Consider the following 17757-nt stretch of genomic DNA (forward strand, 5'->3'; position numbering starts at 1 on the left):
TTGCTTATTTACATAAGTCATGCGTAATTTCATATACCGATATTTAATTCATTGCTCTTTGTAACATCTTTAAAATATCTTTGGAAGAAATAATTTAATGATACATATTTAGAATGTTAATCCATAATCAAACATAAGAAAACAACAATAATTACTCGTAAAATGTTTATTCAATATGTATTACATTTCCTCCTTAACTAACAAATATAAAAAATTACAAAATATTTAGACTTATTTTAATTTGTCATGACAGTAGACGTGAGAATCACGCGCATAGGCGCGTAGAAAAGGCGCAAGACTGTAAAAGAAGTTAATGTTAGTCTCATGCCGCCACGTGAAGTATAAAAAATTTATGATTTTTCTTGATCTGCAGAATGTTCAGTTTCAAGAAGAAATAAATATATAAGATCAACTTTTCAATACAAATATTCCACTAAGCTATGCTTAAATCAAAAGAAATTGAAGTTCGATGTATGTATGCATTACGAATTTTACGCACGAATTGACGTATTTCATCATAAAAGACTAAAAGAATTACCGGAAATATTGATTTCTACCTTGTACGATATTGATATCAAATAATCTTACATTCAAATTTTCGCTAATACTTTGCGCTTATCTATACAATATGTCACAAAATAGATAATTGATGAATCTCCAGTTGTAATAACTGACCCCATGAGACTCTGACAATCGATATTTATTTGTTATATAATATAAAATTACATTATTATTATTTATATAATATTAAATTACAATATTATAATAATTACTAATTACAAGATATCTTTTACTTATGAAGTTTAATACTATTTAAAATAAAATAATGTTAATGCAAAATAATCGTGAGGATTATACGTATGTACTTATGTAGCAACGGTAGTAAGATTACGACATGGTCATATAAACAACACATACATACATGTATATGGAACATAACCTAATCACTGTTAAATCAACACAAACAACTGTCATGTATACTGTGTAGAAAGTTTCTTAATGATTCTTACATTTCACTGAGATAAAACTTATCGAATAATTCATAATTATGACAGAAGCATCGTTTACTAAACCAGCGAATGATTCGCAGTTCCTTCGAAATGAACCTGTGAATTACACTACCGGTATTTCAATCTTCCATAAAAAATTCTGATATTTGAAATTTTTATTTCCAAATGTTATATGAATAGGAAGAATATGAAATTCGACATGAAATTTTACAGAAATTCGACAGATGATGCATGGTTTTGGAGACAGTAGTGAACCATTAATTGAATCTGCGAAAATCATAGAAGAAGTTGTTCTACAACAAATGAGGACAATAGTAAGAAAAGCTTGCGAAATTTCTGAGAAACGGGGAAATTCGAAAAAGGGTATTTGTATTTCAGCGGAAGATCTGATTTTCTTATTACGCAAAAACAAAGTGAAATTGCAACGCCTTCTAAAATATTTAGGCAAGTTTGATGTGATCATAAACCAAAAAATTCGTTTAATATATATAATATAATATGAAAATTTGTATAATACATATTCTCATTTAGCAATATCTTGTAGAATTAAAAGAATTTAAGTCTTCCATACACAAAACAATAGAAAGCGATTCACCCGAAGATATTGTACAGAATGAAAGTCCAAATGGATCAAAAAAGAAAGGATCACTGCATAGTTTTCTTAGTCAAATTAACAATACTGGTGAACTTCTTGAAGATGCATCTACTGTAGATGAAGTTAAACAACAAAGATGTATTCGTGCAGAAATTATGACACGGTCTATGGATGAAGCTAGATATTTAAAATTCAGTAAGGCACGTAATGCATCCTTTGCAAATAAGAATAGGCACAAATTTAGTGATTGGATAGCACCAGACAGTGAGTTTTGTGTATTTAACTATCTTACATTTGAGAATAATTTTCATTTATCTGTTAAGTATATTTTTGTATTATGCTATTTAGGTGATATAACAGTCACAAAACAAGCATATATAATTTTGGGTTATTTAGCATATGAAACAGTAGCACAAATTATAGATTTTGCACTATTAGTAAGACAGGACCAAAATAAAATATATGGGGATGCTATAGATCGACTTAGACTTAGTTATGTTAATCCATACACTTATAAACCATATTACCATGGCAAGGTTTGTGATATTTTTATCATTTAAAACATGCAAAATCTATGATAAAAGGAAATATTATACTTTTATGCTCTTTTTTAAAATAATTAAGCAGGTAGCTGTAACAAAACCAATAACACCTGCAGAAATAATTGAAGCTCTCAGACGGTATTGGTCACCTCAATTGGATATGACAGGTCCATTTAATCGTTGGTCCATGAGAAAACCACACTTAAAACTTCTATCTTCATAAAGTAGATTAACTTAATTCATTTAATTAGAGGAGCAAAGTTTATGCTCTTCTAAAATGGAGCCTTCTATAAAAAAAATTATCAGTATTCTAAATTTATATTTGATTAAATGTGTATTTTAATCTTTGTATATTAAACTACAATACAGGAGTGTTTTAAAATTGCCCAATATTTATTGACAAATTCCCGTACCTCTTACAGGTGTATCTTAGATTTTTAATATTAGGTGTACACATTATATCGCTACATAAATTATTAGAATTTTATTCTTTTTTTTTACAAAGTCGTTCGATCATGTGTCCTATTAATTAACGCGACATTCATAGGTACCTTATGTATCCTTTCTTTACAATTATATTAGTTCCTGTACATTTTACAATTGGTAGTCCCTGATTCCATTTTAAAGATAGGATTATAATACACTTGATTTTGCATTAACGCATGATACGTTTGCTTTCATTGTACTCTTCATAAAATATTTGGATCTTTTCTTTAATTTTACCTTACTTTGAATATTTTTTTTTAAAATGATTTCATTATGCAACATAATGATTAAAAAGTTTCGTCTTGACGTTCAGTATTCTAGATATATATTTAGTATCTACAAATTTGAGCTAGTTTTAGAAATTTTACACATTATTTCATGAATTCACACAGATACTAATTTTGCTTCTGTATCATGGTGAGAGCAACGTCGATACGCGTACTTTCCCTTCCGCACCACCAGTTATACACGTTCCGGATTGATTGGCGGTAGACCAGTCGCAGCAAAGTGTACCTTTATGTCCGCCTAATTCTAAAATCTTTGCTTGTGCACCTGGTGGCATCTGAAAATTTATATTCAGTAGTTGAAGAACAGAGCTATCAAATCCTTAAAATATCAGTAGACAATAAAAATTACGTACTTTATATATATTTCCTCCAGTTTGTGTACAAAGTAGCATATAGTTACCGCTTTGGTCAAAAGTGAACAATTTTCCATGAACTGTGTTTTTCTCTACCTTGATTTTCGTTTCCCATAAAATCTTTCCTGAATGATTCAAACTTCTTTGACACAATTTTCCATCCTCACTTTGTGTACAGATATTTGTATAATCATTAATTAGTTCTATATCAATAACTGGACTCGAATGACAGCTTATATTATCAATAATTTCGTTCCGTCTTAAATCATGTATTAAAATATTTCCATTGGATAACCCTGTGATAAGGAGCTGCCCGTTATGATTAAATGCGGAACACAACGCAGTTACATTTTGTTCCATAGGTAAAGTTCTTTCTAATTTTCTTGTTTTTATGTCGTACAATAATAATTTTCCTTCGTTCGAATCTGATACAGAACATACAAATGTGGATTCCGTTGGATTGCATAACAAAGTAATGATTCGAGAGTTCTCATGTTGAATGTCCCATAAGGTTTTGCAATCACGAGTATCATGTAATTGAATCAATCCATTGTTATCACCATGTAAAAAATAACGCTCATTTTTTGATATCCAGTCTAACGCAGTAATTGCTTTGTTTGAGTTTGCTGGAGCAGAGATAAATGTAGTAACAGTTCTATAGAATTAAAAAAAAACATGATTACATTTATGCAAAATTCTGCCATAAAACTAATATTGTAAATATTAAAAGTAATTACTTTGGTGAAGGTATCGGGGTCCATACTTTAATAATACCGTCTGCATCACCTGTAGCTACGTAGGAGCCACTTGCATTACTTTTACATTGAATTATTGATGTTTTATGTTCCGTATACTCTTCCTGGAAATGAAACATATTATGAAAATTTCTAAAATATTTGCTATATAAATAAGTAGTATTTTACCTGACTAAGAAGAATGTAAGTGGAATCGATTTTATCTTTAGCCTTTCGCTCAGCTACTGCATCGATAGACGAATCTCTTTTTCTAGAGCTTGTTAATCTTGAATCACAACTAATACTTCTTTTACTAACAGGTTCGGATTTATTGATCGAATGTATTTTTCCTTTCGTATTGGTTCTTTTTGTTGATGTCACTTCCGGTTCTACTACTTTTCTTATACTTGTCCCAGGCTTTCTACTTAAAATTGGACTGGAACCGCCGCCTATATTTCTTATGAGATTCCTTAAGGTTTTTGGATTCTCTAATAAAGGAGATTCTCTGTTTGAACAGCAAGGAAAATGTTAGTAAATGGTGTAGCATGTTGAATTACATCGGTTTATCAAACGGTAAATTAAAATATTTACTGTGCTATAATGTAAAAGTCATCCATGAGTGGTGGATGCTGAGGAGCTGGTCCTGGATTTACATCCATTACATTTTCTATCTTAACAGACTCGCTTAAACGTTGTTTCAATACTTCATTCTCTTCTTGAAGCCGTTTCAATCTATTTGTGTCCTCGTCTATCGCAAGCAACGTCGGTTGTGGCATACACTATAATTCATGCGAATTAAAATTAAACTATATACAATGTGGTTAAATATATAAATATATTACTACATTTTGTTCATTGTATTAAGTTAAAATTAATATTTTTTTCTATGATATCAAAATGGTAAGACTCGTAAATGAGAGGCACGATGCAAAATACCTTTCACCTACTTGAAAAATAGTAGCAAGGAAATTGTGCAGGGACACTAACATAGTGTCCTGCCATTGTCTACTAAAATGTACAGAGTATGCTGGATTGTCTTCAGGATTTTTAACAAATGGCAATGCTGTAAAAATTACAAAAAAATAATAAAATGTAAAATACATTTTTTCTATTATTTCTATCAATAAAATGTTGTCCTACCAAACCATTCTTTCCACTCTGAATGTCCTTGTAACTCTGGTGTCATTTTTGTAAAAAATTCTTGAATCCGATCTTGTTTATTATTTACTGCTGCATTAACCAAGTACATTTTTAGAACAGCATTCTCTAGTTTTCTCACAGCTGGTGTAAAATGACTTTCCAAACGGGAGAACATCCTCATGTCTAAATGTCCCCATAATTCTCTTAAAGATGCTAAGTCATAATTGTATATGTATTGCATCAATTGATCGACGATCTTATCAACCTGATAAAAAAAATAATGAAAATCTTTGCTAGAATTATATCAGTTTGCCTGAAATTAAGGAATGTAAACATTATAAGGTATTTAGAAGAGACTATAAGAGACTAAATTTAAGTTTTAATTCTTTTTATTGTAGTTTCGTTAACTAAATGAAATTTGTAGACATTGTTTTCGTATATTTTTGTTTCACTTTCTCACTTTCTCTATCATAATTCCTTACAAGCTCACCCTAAAGCCTTTTTCTTTCTCGGCTTTCAAGTCGTTATCAAAAGCTTTCAAGGTTTGGCTAAAACCTCTGAAGAGCAGATATTCTTTGACCAATTCGTCCACATACTGAATGTGAGACATTTTCCTTTAATTCTCTTCAAAATATCAACTTTCTCCTTCAACTGACAGCCGTATGTTGTCATCCTTTGGCCATTTTGCTGTTCGCTGAATATGCAGCGAATTTTCGTCTGACAGTCATTATTACCAACGTTAGCATATCCTATTTATCACCGTAAAAAAAATCAAAAGTTTCTGAAATAAAAAATGATCAAAATGAACGAAAACAATTAACAAAACATGACATTTTCTTAACTGTTGAAATATTGATAATATCCAAAATTAATAGATTTTTGGATAAAGAATAAATTTTTCTTCTAGTAGTCAATAGGTTATCAATTTAAGTATGTTAACATTCTAGGAAAAATGGACGTAAAATAATATTTATATCTACGTTATATCATGTCATAAGATTATCACAAACATTGTGATGAAATAAAGATAAAGCAGCATGCAAGCATTTTTTGTCACATAATTTTTATGACCAATGGTTAAGGACAGGTAAAATGCTTGAAGCCCATTAAAATAGTCGGTACGTTTCCACGTCGCACAAAGTCATGACTTTTCTCTTTAAGAGGGAGATAAGAAGAATGTATTATAAGTACATTATGTACTTACGTAATGTACTATATAAGTGTTCTAACATTCGGTATCATAACTATGAAGTCACGACTTAGTGTTAATATGATTTCACATTTACAGTACGAGGTATAGAACACGGAACAGGTACAGAATAGTGTTTCTATCTATCGAATAGAATTTGTATATCTTTATTCATGCATTTCATAGGTTTAATGAAATGTAGGACAGAAGCTCAGGATTTAATTCAGAAACTGTGACCATAAAAGTTAACAAATCAATTTTCTTAATTAGCTTTCTTTTTGCAAATGAACATGGGCACCTTAGCGAGATTTACACAGCCCGGTTTGGCTCTTACCATGATCGTAAGACAGAGAAGATGATTGAGTTCGCCAGTTTCAAACAGAGTTTACCGGCTTCCATGCCATTTCACCAATGAGAATTCAGTTGACTGATCGTCTACATCTTTGTACATAGCATAAACCTATTGAAAGACGTAAAATGTTAAAGATTCAAAATAATTGAAGACCGAAGGTTCAAATCTGACATACACGCATAGGTTTAGATTAAATTTTCTGTAATTGATAATCCGATTAATTATGCATTTGGACTTTGAGCGCAATATCAGTTCGCCAATTCAAACAAGGGTGGCAAGTCGTCCGGAATGCAACATGCAAAGCGCTGTTTGCTAAATATGAGAAAGACATAGTTTTTAAGACAGAAACTTTAAATATTAAAAAATCATAAAGCAAAAAAAAATTTAACTTATGTCCAAATGTAAATTATTATTCTTTTTTATATATCACCATTGTTAAATCATTACCTTTTGCGACCCCTTCTCTAAGTATGCTCTATTCTGCTTTAAATCTCCTCTAAATAAGAATTGTAGAAAGAAAAAATATATTTTCTGAACATGAACCCTCTTGTACAGAATATAAAGGTAAGGCAGATTTTAAAAAGTCCATATGCAGAAGGCTTATATCGGTTGAATTATAACACTATAATGTCACCAGTGGATATGTTTATAAGAGCTACAGATATGCAGCTTATAAAAAATATTCATGCTAAAACAGATCGTTTGTGGTTTACCATGGTTTACAACTAGAGGACGAATTCACACATGTTAAAGAAACAGCCAGAAAAACGAATTTTAGTAGCAACTCGGTAAATGTTTAAATTCTATTTAAATATTTGCAATAAAACTAATATTTCATATTTTTATTATAAATAATCATGGTATAAAGTAATAATTTTTAATAAAATACATTTAATCTCACTTAATTTAATGTTCTCTATATTCTTAAGAAGTTCGTAATGAACTTTACTATTTTTACATCCCATTAAATATACTCGTAAAACGACATACATACGAATGAAATATTTATTATGATATTATATTATATGATATTATGATATTTGCTTAATTATGTTTTCTGCCAGACTTTGGGAAAAGGATAGAAAGAAATTCAGTTATTCATTCAGTCTAATTACAAGACATTCTTCGCATAAAGTTTCTAGAATGAACTCTAATTCATTGTAGTACTCGACTCCGGTAATACTAATGTTCTTATCTCGTAATATTGCATAACGTGTAATGTGATTCATTGGTTTCGTGTTGCACCAGTTCAGGGATGTAAATTGTGTATCTATGTGCCCCGTAAGTAATTCTAGTTACCAGCATTTAAAATTAAATACATGCATAAAATCGCGTTGATTTCTTATAACAGAATTATCAGAGTTTGAAGTTTTCGGTTCCTTGTATTAATCAATTATAAAATTTGTATCACTAATATTCTGCAATACAACGTATGATGAAAACGAATAGAAAATTAAACAATTGCTATTTAGCTATTATCATACTAGAAAAATGTGGCAGATGTTGATGCAATTTCAAGAATATCTGAAATTCCGAAATTCTAACTTTAATACAGGAAGCCAGGGTGAATTAGTAGTATGCTTCCTGATTTGCACATGGCACGCACGCGCACGACGCTAGTTGCACACGCCGCTGATATGCGTTACTATAAGAACGCTCATAGTAGGAGATGATCGATAAATTCAAACAGGTACGCCGAAAGTGTCGGAACTAAGTTTATATTCTGCTTGCAAGTAAATCGAACCAAGTAACTACTTACAAACTACAAAATGCCAGGACCAGCTTGCGATAAGGGCTCAGGTAGAAATTACTTTTATTTCTAAGAAACTATTTCCTTACGTTATATGACGATCTGATGGAATTTTGCAATTCAATGCGCAATTTCATTGATTGAATGTGCAATTCACTAAATTATTGTAAAACTTTTAGTAATCCTATTCGCTTTTATTTAAGTGCTAACATTTTCAGTATCAATGTTTCTTAATTTCCTACATATATTTTGACATGTTCATTTATAATATTTTTCACTTGTAATTATTAACAACTAGTCAAATTGTTTGTTTTATAATTATAGCAACTGCTTTCCAAATCTTTTTTTTTTAAATTGCAATATGTATTAATGCATTTCAATATTTTCACATAGTTTCGTTTTATGCAAATGAATGTGAGATAATTGAAATTTCTAGAACTACGCGGAATTTTTTTGGAGTTTTCATAATACGCGGCTAGTTTTATTGGTTTATACCTATAATTACCTGTATTGGAACGTAATAATTTACCTATATTTTACTTTTTATTGCAGACAAATCTCAACAATGTCATTGTGGCGAGAAATGCAAATGCGGCGATTCCTCAAGCGCAGGTAATACAATAATTTTTAGTTTAAATTAAAATTTTCAAACGATATGTTAAAAGAATTATAGTTTATTTTTTAGCCTATTAACAAAATATAAAAAATCTTCGGGGAAATGTGGTAACAATTCTCTGATCTCATTTTGCTCTGTTTTTTTGTAAACTCGGCCAACGACCGCTTAACCATGACTATTGTTAGTGCCAGTTCATTCTATAGGTCGGTTAAATTACGATCTCCAACGGGTTTTGTTACTTACACGAAATATTTGTTTGAAAATTTGTTACTCAAAATATTAAGACAATTTTTGAAGTCATGAATTACTTTTTGTTTCACGTTTTGTTATACTTAATATTTATTATAGATAAACTGGCATTAGATACTTTACACTAATCTTATTTTTGTATTTTGTTTTGCAGACACATGCGCTTGCAAACCTGGCGAACAGTGTAGTTGTAATAAAAAATAAAAAGAAAAAAATATTAAAGGTTATTTCTTGCTTCTATTATATTTTTCAAATGTATACGTATATTTATGAAATTATGCCTCTTATAAAACTGTTACCTGTATTATGTTAAATATAATAAAGATTTAACAAAATATCTTGTCTTACCTTTACCAGAACCTTGTTAATATAATTGGTTAAATTTGTCAATCATTTTCATTTAAAAATGTATGACCTTCCTCACATATGAAAGGTTCGCAGGAAACGATTAAAGTGTTAGTATTCACGGATCGAATTAAATGCGCATTACATACGATATGTATGTATGTAAATATACACATATATGTATAGTACCACACACATATATGTATAGTAACTACATCGAAGTATATAGAAACTACATCTCAACCTATGTAAATATAATTACGTATAACATGAGCTGCCTTAGTACTTATCATTTTTTGATTTACCGTTTACTTCTTATTGATAAGGGTAGGTGTGATCAAGGCACTACATAAAAATTCCACAGCTTGATTCATTTTCCTTCTTTGTGTTTACCAATCATGCAGAATGTTTTACTATACTTTTTGTTATCAAAAATTAAAGATATCATATCGTTTATTTGCACTCATAACATCGATAATGATTATTATTTATAAAAACTTCAAACTTCAAAAATCGGTCTATTTCAAACATTATAATTTTACACCGCTAAACGGTTTAAACTTATTTCATCATAAATAAACTATGAAAAGAGTGGCGACAATGATAATGAAATTGGAGTTATCTGTTAATCTTGTTAGCCAATGATAATTTAGCATTGCTTACCGCGTAAAAGTAGAGAGGAAATTTCCTTTCTAGTAATGGTAAGATTTGATTAATTTTAAACATGTGCTTTATGTTAATGTAAACAATTGCAGTAATTATGTAATATTAATTATTCAGTATGTCTTGATATATATCAATAGTAATAATATAACGTAGTTTATATTAAGTGCCTATTGTGTGTTGTATAAATGTGATTATTATCTATTTTTACATTTCTTGTACTGGTCATTTTAAGATTTCCTGACAAGATGGTTACAGAGGGTAAATTTAAACGTGGATTCCTTCATATATGCATATACATTTGGTTTAAAATGGACCCATAGAGATTCACATACATATCTCTATGGAAAGACACACTATCACCACACAGCGGTGAAAAAGGTGAACTAATTGCTATTGGTGTCCTCTTCGTACAATAACGCATTCCTTGTCTAGTAGGAATATATACACTTGCCTTTATCGCATCCTAGCGCGTTCCTTATCTGTGACGGGCATATATTTGTCCTTATCTAACACTATCGCGCACTTTGTCTATTGACAAGTCATATACTGCCATCTATTATACTTTCTAAGTTATTATTACTTCTATTTTTAATAGATAGCAGCACATGACTTGTCCGTACAACAAGGAACGACTCATGTGCGACAAGAATAGATATATATACTGCCAAACAAAGAGGGCGAGAACAATAGTATACGATGAAGACAGCAATAGAAACAGTATGTATTATGGTAAGCGTTCCAGTGTCCGCAAATAGAACAAAACTTTATTTCTTTCTGTACAAAAGAATAATCTGAGGAATTAATTTATGGATTTTTATGATTATGTCTTCTGAATTAGACCTCAGCTTTCTCCCTACCTTCCTTTTAACCTAATTTTATTCGATAGATCAAAGTATTAGTTGGAATCACAGATGGATAGGGAAATCCCCAATGCAATTAGTTAAGAAGTCAGCCAAAAAGTGCCCACTTAGAATAAGTGCCTTTAACAACCAATAACCGAGCTATATGCATATTTCTTCTCGGGGCTCTTGGCGGAAGAAACGTGTGTATGTACGGCGAGAGACAAAAAAAAAAAACATGCATTTGAACCGCGACGGCTAGAAAAGGGTAAGAGTGTAAAAGCATAAAAGTTGCTTAAAAGCTTAATTAAATACGAGAAATAAATTGTTCTTTTTAGATTGAGTACACAAACTACATTCAGGATATGACAAGGAACAGCGGCAACGATCAACAGCATCCAGAAGCAACGACATTCTTGGAAATGGTTACACAATGAAAAATAAGAGTATTTATTGTAAAATAATTATATAAAATGTATGTGGAAGGAGTTTCAATAAGTGATTGTAGTTTAACAGCATTTTACAATCTCATGATTTATCATGTTCTTCTAATACAAAATCACGAAGTCAGGCCAGAAATTGGTCAAAATTTTGAGAATTTCGGTTCCGAAAAATTCCTGGAAAGTGACGTAATTTCCAAGAATCGCCTAAATCGTGTCACCTTTTATGCTATCATGTTCTCCTGATACAAAATCGCAAAATAGGTCGGAAAATTTTGTGCTTTTGAAGTTTCTCAGAAAATATCGTCATATGCAGGGATTTCAAAAGATTTGGGTTACCTGTTATGTTATTTTATGCTCTTAATACTTACCAATACTTACCAATACCTAACCGATACTTACCTATTTTCTCGAACTCTTGTTCATTTCTTATAACTTATTCCTTAAACCTATGGAGTTTGGGAAGGTTTTAAATAATTAAGTGCTTTGCCCATTTGCAAATAAGATTGTTTTATTCAAATCAATTTGCAAGTTTACAATAGTTCTACAATTTTTCAATTAGTTTACAATTTTTTGTATAGTAATTTACGTAATTCTGTAATTTTACAATGTAAAATTTAAATTTAATTTAAAGAAATTTTCTCTGTTCATTGCTTCAGCTACACCACTTTATAATTTGAATTTGGTGCGGGTTATTTCACGCAGTGTTCAGCAGAGGGAGTATGCATACGGTGTCACGAAAATGATAGTTAAGTGTCACAACATTAATAGTCATGACTTTCCTGTCACGTGTAAATATATCAACATGTACGTGAAATACAGATATATAGTAAGTACGCAAGTAATAAATAATTGGTTTAATCAATGGTAATATCATTACAATTTAAATTACAAAAGAAATTTAGTAAATGATATTTTCAATAAATGACAGTGTACCTAGAATAAAAGATCTGGTAAAAAAGAAGAAAAATCAACATGTTTCCGTTGCGACAAATACTTCGATGTGGAACGCGACTGGTTCTTACGAGAGAACCTATAAATTCATGTCAGATTCCATTGATTTTGAAAGATAAACTTGATGTCAGTCTACACAAGCCAATTTTTATACGGATGAACACGAATCTTAGCGAATTATCGAAAGAAAACAAGGAAGAAGATTCTAACAAACATATTCTCGGCAAAGTTGTAGGAAAACTAAAGGTGATGTTTACATGTAAAAAATGTAACTATCGAAATGGGAAAATTATATCGAAACTAGCATACGAAAAAGGAGTAGTTATAATTCGTTGTGACGGCTGCAAGAATAATCACTTAATTGCTGATAATCTTGGGTGGTTCGAGGAATTAAAGAACAAAAGGAATATCGAAAAAATATTGGCGGCGAAAGGAGAGACCGTACGAAAAATCCAAAATGATTTTGATGGATATCTCGAGGCTGTCGCTAAAGAGGAATATGATTTGGTTCTACATAATAAAAACATAGAACAGCGATTAATAGAAGAGCAGAAAGAAACACACGATCAAAATAAGAAGGTTAAATCTACAGAAGAATCGTAGGAAATGTTGTTCAGGAAGCAGAGTTTTTATTTTGACAAAATAGACATAAATATATCTAAATAAATGTAAATACTTTTAAATTTATTGTAGACTATGTGTATTTTTAATGCTATGTTATAATTATGAAGAAACAATAATATCCAAAGTTTGGTTGACATAGAAAGACTTAAATGTTTTTTTCATCCTTCATGTTACAATTGTTAAAAAAGAACAGCATTGTTTCTACTGTGCGTTTGTATACTACATGTAAATAATATTTCTAATATATACAATTTGGTAAAAAATATATATTCTTGAACAAAGTTCCTCAGATCAGATGATGCAAATTCTGTAAGATTTGCCTCTTAATTCAGAGTATTAAATGTACATGCATTTTTTTTATGAAAACAAATTTAGATATTATATATTTAATATCAATAACATTTAATTTCATTTAAAGAAATAACAGATCTTGGCACATGTAGAAATTATATGGCAAATTTCTAATTGTGTTATGCATTGAATACTTCTCTGTGTATATCAATTAATATGTACATATACATATTATATTTTGTTATAAAAATGTCTTTTCTTACTAACAGTGAAATATATAGATGATAATTAAATCTTTTATAAATGTGTATATATGTATAATACAAATATATATATGTAAAATATGTACGTATATAGTATTAAAAACAAAAGGAATGATTTATTGCTTTTTCCTTATCATGCATATGTAAATCCTATATTTTTAAAAGTTTCTATCGTAAACTTTAAACATCTCTGAAGGCACTACTTCTGTCCAACTTGCAATAGTATTATAATAATGGACTATGAATAATTAATTATGGTGATAATATTATTGATATTAATAACGTTAAAAATCTCTAAGTACACCAGATATTGGAATGACATGCAAAGTTAATTTCCAAATTCTGCTTGAGTTTGTTATCAGACTATGTTTTGTGATATAAGGCACTGTATCTTTTCATTGCAATCAGTCATTTTGATATTTTTGAAATACTAGTGACAATTTTTTTCAGATTTATAATATTGATAAACTAGCATTTAATATTTGTTGAATAATATATTTTAAATATTATTAAAATGTGTAAAATCATCTTGCCTCTAAAAATAATTATTCTTACATAATTGACAGTGATTATGTAGACTAGTACTTCTTAAACTAATCTTTGCACAAAAATATGTCATTTCACTTCTGCACTTTTATAATATTATAAAATATTGACATGTTTATTTTTGTCATTATTTAGCACAATAAAAATCAGCTTACCCTAGTCATACTGTAGACTAGTATTTTGTTATCATTTTCGGGAACTAAGAATCTCTGGAGCAGAAATAATTATTATATTTGTGTAGTCACTATTAACTGAAATTATTTTTGATTTTTTATACCCTTTTTGGTTTTGACACAATTGCATATTCACTATTATTAAAGACTTTATGCTTTGGACCCATATTACTGCTTGTAGATGCAGTATCAGACTGATTTGTTTTCTTTCTAATAACACCATATCCAAGATGACTATCATCTGCTAATCTAACAGCAGACATATCTTCAACAATATCATAATTGGACCATGCAGTGCTGGTATCAGCAACGGAAGTATTTAAAGATACATTTGAATGTGAATTTTGAGACATGCTATTAAAGTTTCCAAATTTGAATGTGCCCTTTTGAGTAATTTTAGTTGCAGAACCAAAATGCTCCAACTTGTCGTAATCAGATTCATCATTGGGTACATGATTAGTCGAAGTCACTGGACTATCTGTAATACTAGACTTACTCTTTGAAGAGCTTTGGGACGATATAACAGGCATCATCGTTTCGTATTGGAAATCATCCTCATTTTCTTTGTCTTTATCACTATGCAACAACGAGTTTAATCTCTCTGTGTGATGTATATTGTCAATACCATGAGTTTTCCATGCATCATTTCTTACTTCTACTAGGTCATAAGGATGTCTTTCTTCGTCATCTAATATGGAACTTCCTATCGTTTTTTGAGACATTTCTGGCGAATTATCGCGATTTAATGCTTTGTATTCTCCACAGGCAGGCAACTCTGATACTTCGGGATCTACGCTTTTTTTGTCTAACAAACTGGTGAAAACGTATTTTCGCGGTGGTTTCGCGGGTTTCGGTTTACCGATACATAAAGACGGTTTAGAAGATGAACTAGTATCTAAATTAGATGATGAAGTTGACTGTTTCTGTGAATTTTGCGGTGAAAAGTCAATATCAATTAAGTTAGCAGAACTATTTGGAGAAGGGGGTAAGGCTGCTCTAGATCCAGCTTCCATCGATAAAGCTGCATGATATTGAGCATCATTACAGTCAATGTTTGCATTATTTTCTTCATGCATTAACTTTTTCATTGACCTCATCTTGGAATACATACAACGAAAAATTTCTTGTTGACTGCTGTGTTCCAAGCGAAAAGAACCTTCCCCAGATTCACATTTTCGTCCCGCTTCAAAAATAAATTTTCCATCTTTGTAACCATATCTTCTGATATATCGATATGGCCAAGTAAATAGAACTACATCCCCATCCATTAATTTAATATCAACTGCAGCTACTACAAGTGTATAGTTCCTAGTTTCTAAACCACATCGCTTAGATGCATCTGTCTCTACTACTTTCACAGAAAATACTCCTTCTCCACTGGTACAGTACAGGTCGTTGTTCTCCTCTATTGTTTGATTAGACACACTATCTTTAAATGCTACTAACTGGAATGCAGTGATCCAATGACTCATATCAGATTCCGAATAGCATCCAAAATAATGAATTCCTGATTTAGTCACAACCTACATACAACAAAAATAAGGAACTGAATCATTTCATTTCATTGTTTGCTAAATATTAAATCTTATGTTAAATGTTTACTTACAATAAATACATGTGACTGATTGCTAGGTGCTATTTTAATGCATGCATCTAACGTGATGATGCGAGGAGCATGTAACTGCAATATAGCTTCTTCTTGATTATCATAAATTTCTACACGTTTGATCCCATAGTTACTAGTCCTAAACAGCTGACAGAATCTTTTGTGCCAAGATTTCTATAAAAGATATAAACAACGTAATTGCCTGTCAATATAAATATTTTAATGTTAAGAAGACTGAAAAGAAACAGATTTTGTGTATTTGAAAAATCATAACTATTGGTATGAATCAAGAATGACGTGTGCCAAGATCGATTCAGCGTTGTTGCACACGCTTGAAATGTCTGGAACTTATCGCGCGAGTTTTAGGTTAATTCATTGATCACTAATCGGTGGCCATCGATATGGACAAATATTTCTTTGAAAGATACAGATAAATAAATAAATAAATGGGAAAAACCAATTTGTCAATGGATCGTGAGAATTTGAAACAATCATTTATTCATAGTAACGTTAACCAACCTTGAGCTGGCCTAACATTCCCTGCGGTGGTAACAGCAGGATCCCTTGTAACAGAGGTTCCTCGGGCTCCATCGTTTTTTGCGAAACATCAGCAGCCTCACGTATTACTAGAAACGTGCCTTTGCTTCTCGTATAATTTTGAAAAAGTGAATTTTTCCACTTTCACTCCCACTTTTTCCCGTCCGTGCTATTCCTCTCACTGGTTCGCCTCTGCTTTCGAATGGTACTCTATCGTTTACGTTTAGTTTGACAGTTTTCCCGAACACATTCAACCCATTATAATGTACGGCGCTTGACATTTCACAAAAGCTTTAAGCCCGACGTCTTTAACGTCGACTAGATTTGCCGAGGAGAAAAATATTCGTTCGTCTCTATGTGTACGTGTTGCACGGATACATCGTGTATGGTATATAACGACACGGATTGTACTGCTCTTGCATGATTCCCCGACACATTCGGAGCCAACTGTCGGGTAATAGAGGCATGCACGTCCTCCGATCGTACGACGTCGCCCGAATTGTCACGAACGGACATAGAAGCGCGGACTATTCCCGAGAGATAACTCTCGCGCCTCTTCTTTGCCTTCTCTCTTTGTGCTTTCTTTCTTTTAACTCGTCAACTTCTAAACTTTGTTTGTAAAAAATTTTTATCACGCATCGTGTGTTATGTCTGAGTTATTTCGTTTGATCTGACGTCGAGAATTCCAGAGTGTAATCAATGCGAAACGAAATGGGAGGTGATTTAAATCGAGGATTGTTTGCTTTCTTTCCAGACGCAAGACTTGGTCATAGATAAGCGTTGTGAGTTGCGACACATCGACTTCCGTTCCTAAACAGCGATAATAATTACATTTTTCTCTACTTTCCATTATCAGTCGTTTAATTTTTAATATGATATGTATTGTAATCATTAATTTTATCTGCAATAAAAGTATTTAAAGTAAGAATCTATAATTATTTTCCTTGGTATGTAACACATAATAGCGTGTAGTCATCGAGTCGAAAGTGGAACAAAGTACGACACCGAACAAAAGGAATTTGAAACGCTCCTACGATGAAGTATAAAATCACCAAGCTATGGATGATTTTTTCTTATTAGCGACGTCGACGCGTAGGCTTGGAATAATGCAACCGACGCAACTAGGCTTTATCTCTGGTTTCGTTATACGGAAGTGGTACACCAACCGAT

At 31.2% G+C, this 17757-nt stretch overlaps 4 protein-coding genes and 1 long non-coding RNA gene across 8 annotated transcripts; 3 read left to right on the plus strand and 2 right to left on the minus strand.

The window, feature by feature from the left end:
• The first annotated feature begins 839 nt into the window (after positions 1 to 839).
• Positions 840 to 2532, plus strand: LOC126869934 (transcription initiation protein SPT3 homolog). Of its 2 annotated transcripts, none has more exons than XM_050627160.1 (5): positions 840 to 1124; positions 1224 to 1454; positions 1555 to 1869; positions 1954 to 2141; positions 2230 to 2532. In XM_050627160.1, exons 1-5 carry the CDS (start codon positions 1049 to 1051, stop codon positions 2368 to 2370), a joined length of 951 nt encoding a protein of 316 aa, XP_050483117.1. In that variant the 5' UTR covers positions 840 to 1048; the 3' UTR covers positions 2371 to 2532. The 2 variants fall into 2 exon arrangements, with proteins under 2 accessions (XP_050483117.1, XP_050483118.1); XM_050627161.1 differs by having other exon boundaries at positions 851 to 1124; positions 2233 to 2532.
• On the minus strand, positions 2520 to 10242 carry LOC126869918 (WD repeat-containing protein 91). 3 transcript variants are annotated; one of them, XM_050627109.1, is made up of 10 exons: positions 6864 to 7479; positions 6635 to 6796; positions 5638 to 5928; positions 5148 to 5412; positions 4955 to 5070; positions 4599 to 4786; positions 4197 to 4512; positions 4011 to 4132; positions 3274 to 3928; positions 2520 to 3195 (listed from the first exon to the last, which is right to left on the minus strand). In XM_050627109.1, exons 3-10 carry the CDS (start codon positions 5755 to 5757, stop codon positions 3046 to 3048), a joined length of 1932 nt encoding a protein of 643 aa, XP_050483066.1. In that variant the 5' UTR covers positions 5758 to 5928; positions 6635 to 6796; positions 6864 to 7479; the 3' UTR covers positions 2520 to 3045. The 3 variants fall into 3 exon arrangements, with proteins under 3 accessions (XP_050483066.1, XP_050483067.1, XP_050483068.1); XM_050627110.1 differs by lacking the exons at positions 6635 to 6796; positions 6864 to 7479 and adding an exon at positions 9954 to 10242; XM_050627111.1 differs by lacking the exons at positions 6635 to 6796; positions 6864 to 7479 and having other exon boundaries at positions 5148 to 5460.
• LOC126869945 (uncharacterized) lies at positions 7955 to 9640 on the plus strand. The gene is made up of 4 exons (XR_007691049.1): positions 7955 to 7969; positions 8244 to 8488; positions 8991 to 9050; positions 9458 to 9640. It is a non-coding gene; the product is annotated as an uncharacterized LOC126869945 (long non-coding RNA).
• Positions 10243 to 12143: 1901 nt separating the features above from the next.
• On the plus strand, positions 12144 to 13305 carry LOC126869940 (uncharacterized). The gene is made up of 2 exons (XM_050627183.1): positions 12144 to 12422; positions 12525 to 13305. The coding sequence occupies exon 2, from the start codon at positions 12569 to 12571 to the stop codon at positions 13148 to 13150; it is 582 nt and encodes a 193-aa protein (XP_050483140.1). The 5' UTR covers positions 12144 to 12422; positions 12525 to 12568; the 3' UTR covers positions 13151 to 13305.
• LOC126869921 (docking protein 1) lies at positions 13203 to 17059 on the minus strand. The gene is made up of 3 exons (XM_050627122.1): positions 16570 to 17059; positions 16051 to 16224; positions 13203 to 15967 (listed from the first exon to the last, which is right to left on the minus strand). Exons 1-3 carry the CDS (start codon positions 16639 to 16641, stop codon positions 14543 to 14545), a joined length of 1671 nt encoding a protein of 556 aa, XP_050483079.1. The 5' UTR covers positions 16642 to 17059; the 3' UTR covers positions 13203 to 14542.
• Between the last annotated feature and the right edge of the window lie 698 nt (positions 17060 to 17757).

Source organism: Bombus huntii, chromosome 10, assembly GCF_024542735.1.
Source record: "Bombus huntii isolate Logan2020A chromosome 10, iyBomHunt1.1, whole genome shotgun sequence".
NCBI classification, from domain to species: Eukaryota; Metazoa; Arthropoda; class Insecta; order Hymenoptera; family Apidae; genus Bombus; species Bombus huntii.

Bases quoted from the DNA above. Each gene is read 5' to 3' on its own strand.
- LOC126869934 (XM_050627160.1), top strand. From the start codon at position 1,049: ATGACAGAAGCATCGTTTACTAAACCAGCGAATGATTCGCAGTTCCTT. The intron at 1,455-1,554 runs GCAAGTTTGATG...AATATCTTGTAG, and splicing joins ACGCCTTCTAAAATATTTAG to AATTAAAAGAATTTAAGTCT. The intron at 2,142-2,229 runs GTTTGTGATATT...AAAATAATTAAG, and splicing joins AACCATATTACCATGGCAAG to CAGGTAGCTGTAACAAAACC.
- LOC126869918 (XM_050627110.1), bottom strand. From the start codon at position 5,757: ATGTCTCACATTCAGTATGTGGACGAATTGGTCAAAGAATATCTGCTC. The intron at 5,071-5,147 runs GTAGGACAACAT...TAATTTTTACAG, and splicing joins AGAGTGGAAAGAATGGTTTG to CATTGCCATTTGTTAAAAAT. The intron at 4,787-4,954 runs GTAGGTGAAAGG...CATGAATTATAG, and splicing joins TCCTTGCTACTATTTTTCAA to TGTATGCCACAACCGACGTT.
- LOC126869940 (XM_050627183.1), top strand. From the start codon at position 12,569: ATGTTTCCGTTGCGACAAATACTTCGATGTGGAACGCGACTGGTTCTT.
- LOC126869921 (XM_050627122.1), bottom strand. From the start codon at position 16,641: ATGGAGCCCGAGGAACCTCTGTTACAAGGGATCCTGCTGTTACCACCG. The intron at 16,225-16,569 runs GTTGGTTAACGT...TATCTTTTATAG, and splicing joins GAATGTTAGGCCAGCTCAAG to AAATCTTGGCACAAAAGATT. The intron at 15,968-16,050 runs GTAAGTAAACAT...TGTTGTATGTAG, and splicing joins ATCAGTCACATGTATTTATT to GTTGTGACTAAATCAGGAAT.